Source organism: Chenopodium quinoa, unplaced genomic scaffold (genome assembly GCF_001683475.1).
Source record: "Chenopodium quinoa cultivar QQ74 unplaced genomic scaffold, ASM168347v1, whole genome shotgun sequence".
In the NCBI taxonomy this organism is placed as follows: domain Eukaryota; kingdom Viridiplantae; phylum Streptophyta; class Magnoliopsida; order Caryophyllales; family Amaranthaceae; genus Chenopodium; species Chenopodium quinoa.
Genome location: NW_018742287.1, coordinates 714,407 through 722,299, shown reverse-complemented (window position 1 = coordinate 722,299; position 7,893 = coordinate 714,407). Strand labels below are relative to the sequence as shown.

Below are 7,893 nucleotides of genomic sequence, written 5' to 3'. Positions count from 1 at the left end.
GTTTGGATGTTGCCAAGTATAGAAGTCCTAGTGGGCATTGCAACCGACTGATATTGTTGCCCCTGGCTGGCTGATTGGTTCTCAAATAGTCAGCCGGTCATGAGTTCAGTCGGCTTCCCTTAAAAGATTGGGATAGCAGACTTTCCAAACTTGGATTATTTTAGGGACATTACCCAGGCCTCCTGTTGGACGCACTTGGGCACAGGCGGTTGTCTTTAAGGCTTTGAGGAACAGTCGTCCTCTTTCAGTAGACCTAGGTGGCTGGGCGCCTATTTTTTATTTAATTGTTTTCCAAGTTTGGAGGAAACAGGCTGTCAGTAAATGGGACGCCTGGTTAGAGTAGCTACGCCTGTATTGGTTACAGGCAGTAACTTCTCTCAGATCTAGTAGGAATAGTGGTCGAGGGCCCCTGTTTGCCAAAAAACAGGCGGACCTCTCATGCCTCATAGGTTCCGTACTAGAGAGGGCGACTGGTTAACCTTGGGGTTAGTCAATCACCGCCACTTTGGTTTACGTAGTAGGAAACCCGGCGGCGGAGGCCGGCTAGTCCCCTCAATTCGCCAAGTTTTGTTTGGCTATTAACTCAAAGGTTGTTAACCTAATAGGAATAGTGGTTTGAGTACCTCTGTTTGCTAGAAAACAGGCGGACAACTCATACCTTTTAGGTTCCATACTAAGTTTGAGAGTGTGACTATGAGTTAACATTGGAGTTTACTCAGTCCCCGTCACTCTAGCTTGAGTAGTAGAGGTACTAAGCGACGGAGGCCGGCTGGTCCCCTTGATTAACTAATGTTTGTTGGCTATTAACTCAAGAGGTACCGCCTGCATTTATCCCAAGTAATGTCAGGCGGTCATCCGACTCAGATGTCAATTGCCACCACTGGCTCGGTTAGTGGTAATTATCCTTGTCTCAGTTGTGAACGGCTACGTGGTTGTCCTTAGGGATAGTCGTTTAGGGGTCGTGTGTTTAGTTTATAGAGCATTATTCCACCCAAAAGGGAGCTGCTCTCTGCGACGAATCTCATCCGGAGGGATGTCGCCGGACGCCTGCTATGATGTTGGGACAGGTCGTATTAGTTTAATTTTTAGGAGAGGATCAGTCGGCCTAGTGCTTGGGCTGATAACCCGGCCATTGGCCTAGTTTTGTTCATGGTGAACATAGATGCTAAGTTACCTTAGTCTTGGGAGTATAGGACAGTAGCCGTCTGTTTTAGGTTTAGGTGGCGTGCCTCTTAGTAAGAAATCACATTGGAAAGTAGCCGACTGCAAATGTACAAGCGGCATGGCCTTCTAATAAAGTAAAATACACATTTTGAGAGTAGCCGCCTGTAAATGTACAGGTGGCATGCCCCTCTACTGACCACAAAGAATTGAGAATAATTGCATGTTTTTATTATTAACCATTGTACAATTACATCATTCAGAAGTAATACTTCTTCAAATTGTCTACATTCCATGTTGTAGGTAGGAGCCGGCCGTCTGGTGTTTCTAGGCGATAGGTGTTGTCTCTAACCTCTTCATAGATCCGGTAAGGTCCTTCCCAGTTGGGAGTTAGCTTTCCCAACTCATTAGCCCTACCGACTGCTTTCCCAACTATTTCTCCAAGCTTTCTCAACGAAGGATCGAGTGATGAACTTAAGTTAGCTCCCTTATGCTTAATTGACTTGAAATGCCATGAGAATAGGAATTTCCGGTCAAGGGAATGTTTATGTCATCGTGATTATGCTTTAACACTTGTTTTATGCTTTATAACCACGAGAGTAGGTTGTATTCATGATTCAAGTAATCCCTCTAGCTTGAGAGAGTAGTTGGGTGCCTTAGATGACTTCCCCTAATTTATCTCCGTAATTTACCTTGATTGTTGCATGCTAATCGTGATTTGTGATGAAGTTGAGTGGTATAACTCGAGCCCTAGAATCCTCTTAATATTGTTAATCCCCCCTTAGCTTTTAGTTGCATTGAACTAGTAAAAGTTACTTGAAACTCAACCAATTAAGACTTCATTTAGCTTGTTTAAACGATAGTATCTCGGTGGTTGATTCAACGCCTCTCTTGGGTTCGACCCTTTCTTACCCTTGCTATTAGTTAGTGAGACCAAGATAGGAATTACCTTTGGTAGGCTCGACGACGGCCTATAATATTTTTGGCGCCGTTGACGGGGAGGCAAAGTCACATTGAATATATTATTATTGAATGAGACTAAATGTGTGTATATGTATAATAGTTTTCTTACCTTAATTATTGTTTATGTGTGTTTAACTTGTGATAGTCATTGCTAACGTTTTTCTTAGCTTTGTTTGTGTTTGCATGACACGAAAGAGTAAGCAATCACCGCTTATTCCCGTTGATCCAGAGCTAAATAAGACCTTGAGAAACGTGAGGAGACTTTTGCACGGCACACCAGAGTTCTCCATTGTATATTCGGATGGAAGAGGTCTTTGGAACCAACGAAGAAGATAACATGGGAGAGAATCCTCCTCCACCTTTGCTACAAGACTACGACCACCCCAACGCATTCCAACTTCGGAGTGGCAAACAATTTGGAGCTTTCACCTCAAATCATCCATATGATTCAAAGCGATCAATTCGGAGGTAGTGCTCATGAGTGTCCTTTTGCTCATTTGGACAACTTTCTTGAGTTGTGTACAACTATCAAGCAAAATAACATTTCGGAAGAGTTTATTCGGATGCACATGTTTCAATTCTCCCTCCGTGATAAAACAAAGCATTGGTTAAGAACGGTTGAAGAGGGATCATTGAGTACTTGGAATGAGGTGACTAGAGCCTTTCTTGGGAAGCATTTCCCTCCCGAGAAAACGGCCGAATTCAGATGGAAGATCACCAATTTCAACCAAGAAACATTGAGTGAAGCATGGGAGCGGTTCAAAGATTACACTAAAATATGCCCTCACCACGGTTTCACCTCATGGATCATAGTGCTAAGCTTCTATGATGGTCTTACTCCTACCTCAAGGGCCAACCTTGATTCGGGAGCCGGAGGTAACCTTAAAAAGCTATTGGTTGATAAGGCCTACAAAATGATTGAGGAAGTTGCCAAGCATTATGCTTATGGGGGTGATAAAAGGCAAAGTCAACACAAGAAGGGCGGTAAGCATGATCTTGAAGCAATAGTTCTTACTGCGTCAAAGGCTGATATGTTAGCTCGAAAGCTAGATCAAGTGAACAATGTGCTCGGTAGCTCCTCCTCACAAGTCATGTCTTGTGAGACTTGTGGAAGAAACGATCACTTTCCATCCTATTGCAACAATATAACGGAGCATGTGGCTTCACTTGGGAGGAATGATCCTTACTCTCAAACTTTTAACCAAGGTTGGAAGAAACATCCAAATTTTGGGTGTAAACAACCCAATCAAGCTCCCCCTCCTCAAAACAATTACAACCAAGCTCCTCCTTACAATCTACCCCCTCCACAACAACAAGCTTCCTATCGCCACCCCAACCAAAGAGACAATGTCCAACAAAGACCCCAATACAATCAAGCCCCTCCTCCTCAAAAATTCAACATTGAATCCATTTTGGAAACCTTCATGACCCAACAAATCAAGATCAATGGGGAAGTTAGTAGCTCAATTCAACAACACCAAGCACACAACAAGATGATTGAAAGTCAATTATCTCAAATTGCACAACAAGTTGGGTGCTCCCCTAACCCTGGTGGTCAATTTCCAAGCACAACGGTAAAGAATCCAATAGAGCATGCGAAATCAATCACCTTGATTTTGGAAGGGGGATATGAAGCTCCAATTATGAGAGAAAATTTTTCCAAAAAGGGAGATGAGGGAGATAGTTGGGTAGATGAAAGTGAGTTTGAAAATGAGGTGAGTGAGGAGGTGAGAGGAAGGTCAAAATTGAGTGATGAGGGTGCCTCAAAGAGAGACGAGGAAGAGTTGAAAAGCCAAGCTCCATTAAAAGCATATGAGCCTCGTGTTCCATTCCCTCATAGAATGATAGAGAAAAATCTAAATAAGAAACTTTCCAAGTTCCTTGATGAAATAAAAGGACTTCAATCAAACATTCCACTTCTTCATGCTTTGTCACAAATGCCTAAATATGCAAAGTTTTTGAAATACATTCTTTCTAACAAGAGTAGGCTTGAGGAGAGTGATTCTATCTCCCTTCCAACCGAGATAAGTGTTATTCCTCAAAATGAGCTTCCCGAGAAGTTTGGTGACCCCGGTAGTTTTGCTATACCGGTGAAGGTTGGGGATCTTGAATAAACAAATGCTTTGTGTGATCTTGGGGCTAGTGTTAACCTTATGCCTCTCTCTATGGCAAAAAGATTGAATCTTGGAGAGATAAGCCCCACCAAAATGTCAATCCAACTAGCCGACCGCTCAATTAGAGTCCCATTGGGAGTCTTAAAGGACATCGTAATTCAAGTGGGGAAAGTTCTTATGCCATGTCATTTTGTAATCATGGAGATGGATGAGGATTTCAAAATTCCTCTCATATTGGGTAGGCCCTTTTTGAAAACCGCGGGTGTTAATATTGACATGAAACAAGCGAGGCTTACCTTACATGTTGGGGATGAAAGAATCTCTTTCTCGTTTCCGGAAACGTTGAATGACCCTATGGTTAAACAAATTCATCGGATTGATGTTTTGGTTAATATTTTAAAAGAAGACATGGAGGAGTCACAAGATGAATTGACTCATGCTTCGGAGGTGAAAAAGCAAGAGAGGGCCAAGAAGAAAAAGAGAAACAAGATCAAGTTGATAAACAAGTTGTTTGGTTGCATTTCTAGTGATGATAGCAATGTGATTATTTTTCCTAAGGAAAATGAGTGTGTGGGAACAATGAGATGGGTCAAGAAGGTGTGCCTTGACCCTCCCTAATTATGGATAGCGCAATGTCGTCAAGCTAGTGACGTTAAAGAAGCGCTTCCAGGAGGCAACCTGAGTATTTTTGTAGTGGATTAACTTAAAAAAATAAAAAATAAAAAATAAAAATAAAAATAAAAAAACAGCACGAAGTTCATGTCTTCCAACAACAACCAACAGGATCAAAGGTACCAAGGAGGTTCAAGCGTGAAGAAGACCCGATCCTTGAGTTAGTCTTCTTTCTCCCTTTTTTTTTATGTGCTTTTATTGCTTAACATTGAGGACATTGTTTATGATAGCTTGGGGGGGAAGTCATTTGCATGCCTTCTTGAAATGTTGGTTTGTTTTGGTTGTTTCATTTCCCTAATATCCAAGGCCCTTAATCCAATTTAGCTTCCCTGAAATTAAATCCAAACCTCTTGTCTTGTGAATATTAGTGTTCCCTCTCTAGTTAGTAATGTGAATATTTTCGCTTTCTCTTCATAAAAAAAATGATGATAAAATTGAAAAATGAAAAAAAAAAAATTGCCCAAGGATGAGACTCAGATGACAATGCTTATATGTTTTTCTTGCTTGACTCTTGAGCGATGAGTACTAGTTCTTTTAGAAGGGTGTATGCAAGAGTTGGGGTCATTTAGAGGCTTATTAATATTGATTGCATTAGTGTATATGAAATGAAAGCCAATGAATGCTCAATTGCACACCTAGTATAGGATATTGTCTAATTCGCTCAAGTAGGATATGTTTGAATTGAATTGCGGTCCCTTGTGCCCTTAATGTGCCTCCTTTCCTCCCCGAAATGAAACTCTATTAGGGAATTGGTTATATTTGTATCATGTGTAATAAGTGGCATAATAAGTCACATGTTCTTAATAAAAGAAAGAGTCGCTCACAGTTAAAAGAGGCAAGAGCATTGAAAGTTGAAAAAAAAAAACAAAAGAGAAGAAAAGAACATAGAACAATGAATAAAAAGGGAGAACAAAAACTCTCTCGAAAATTCTCAAAATTTTCTTCTTTAGAGGTCAACTCGTGGATGCCTCCCACACCTTGTTTACATCATTGTTTCTTGTATTTTCCCTAGTTAGAGTGTAGTTAAGAGGCCTTGGTTGTGCATTTTGGGAGGTGGACTAGCATTTTGAGATTTTAAAACCGAAAAAGGGCTTGTTGAAACTTTGGAATATCTAGGTGTGCTCTAATAAACTAGTAAAAGGTCTAAAGAAGTATCCTAGTGCAATCTCGCTTAGTCCTTCTCTTTACCCCCAACTCATGTGCACATTTGTATGATTGGCAATTCTTGAAAGTCGCTCACTTGTCTTGCTTGCGATTTATATCCCGATGAGTTGACTTGGGTGATAATAACATCAGAATTTGTGTGGTTTAATAGTTTTGTTGTGGTTTGTGTGAGTTGTGGGTAAGCTCATTGGAAACCCTCACGAGATAAAAACTCGTCCTCTAGGGCGACTTAGAGGTTTAAATTGCTTCTCACTTGCGCTAAAAGTGATTGTGGTTGCTACCATGCGGATTAGTGTGTATGTGCATTTTCCTTGTTGCCCCTCCTTGTTTTGATTCTAACAAGTTATTCCCCTTCTTTGGTTTGACATTATTGTTTTTCTCGAGGACGAGAAAAAGCTTAGCTTGGGGGGATTTGATAACTTGTCATCTGGTATGATTTTAGGGTACTTTTGAACCTTGTTTTCGTTATTACTCGGCATTAAAGTTCATCATTTATCCTATATTTATGCAAATTTTGTACCATCCATGCTTCACGGGTTGTTGTGTTTTTTTTTTAATGTAATTTAGCTATTTCTAGTGCTATGGATGTGATCAAGCATGAGAGAGCAAGGATAAGGGCAATCTTGGTTGATAAAGCCATGGAGGAAGGAGGAGTGCCTTAAAGAGAAATGAAAAGCATTTGGAGAGCCTTGAAGGATTGTTTGCGTAAGCGTCAACTTCAGTTGACCATAACTTTTGATCTACTAAACATTTTAAAGTGATTCAAATTGGAGATTAAATTTCGTCTCAAGAGCTTTCCAACGATTGGTCACAAGTCCACTTTTGGCAAGAAATGAAGAAGTTACAACTTCCCGAAGTTAAGCTATCTAGGTAGGGAATTCTGCATGGACGTGCAACAAATTGGCACGTCCGTGCACGGTTGCATGTCCATGCCAAAATCTGCACGTCCGTGCAGACCTTCTCGATTCTTAACAGTAGCTACTGCCTGGCTCTGCACGGCCGTGCCGCTTGGTCTGCACGTCCGTGCCAAATCTGGCACGTCTGTGCAGACTTGCAGTCGAGCCCGATTCTTGTTTTCTCCGTCCTTTTTATTTGGGGGTCTTATAAATACCCCCTTTGAGTTCATTTGTATGGGATATGAATGTTTTTAGAGCTTCCTCTTAGTTTTGCAATCTTAGAACATTAAATTCTCAAATCATTAGTTAGATTCTAATTATTAGCTTGGAAATATTCAGCTTCACTCATTGTAGAAGACAAGTTCCACCGTTGTTGCTCACTTTGAAGCTTCATAGTAACTATTTCTTACTTTTCTCTTCTATTTCTCTCTACTTTGCTGTTAATTACTTGCTTAATTCTTGCATGCTTATATTGTTAATTAGCATAATCCTTAGTTTGAATTTGTTCATGAATTGCTTGAAATTCTTAATTGCTTTAATCTCCATGGATTGTGAGTAGTCTAATTTCTAGGTTTGGGTAAAACCCTCAATGTAGTTACTAATTTCTTGTTGCATGTAATAATTGGTAATTATTGGGTGTTGATTAGTTGAGCTTAAGTGGTATAATTGCTTAGTTCTTGTATATGGCCATTGCTGAAACTATTTATCCAAGCTTTCTCAACAAAGGATCGAGAGATGAACTTGAGTTAGCTCCCTTATGGTTAATTGACTTGAAATGCCATGAGAATAGGAATTTCTGGTCAAGGGAATGTTTATGTCATCGTGATTATGCTTTAACACTTGTTTTATGCTTTATAACCACGAGAGTAGGTTGTATTCATGATTCAAGTAATCCCTTTAGCTTGAGAGATTAGTTGGGTGCC

General features: G+C 40.5%; 1 protein-coding gene across 1 annotated transcript; it reads left to right on the top strand.

Moving 5' to 3' along the window:
• Window positions 1-2,567: 2,567 nt before the first annotated feature.
• On the top strand, window positions 2,568-4,238 carry LOC110685620. The gene has a single exon (XM_021862167.1). It carries the CDS (start codon window positions 2,568-2,570, stop codon window positions 4,236-4,238), a length of 1,671 nt encoding a protein of 556 aa, XP_021717859.1.
• Window positions 4,239-7,893: the final 3,655 nt, after the last annotated feature.

Bases quoted from the DNA above. Each gene is read 5' to 3' on its own strand.
- LOC110685620 (XM_021862167.1), top strand. From the start codon at position 2,568: ATGATTCAAAGCGATCAATTCGGAGGTAGTGCTCATGAGTGTCCTTTT.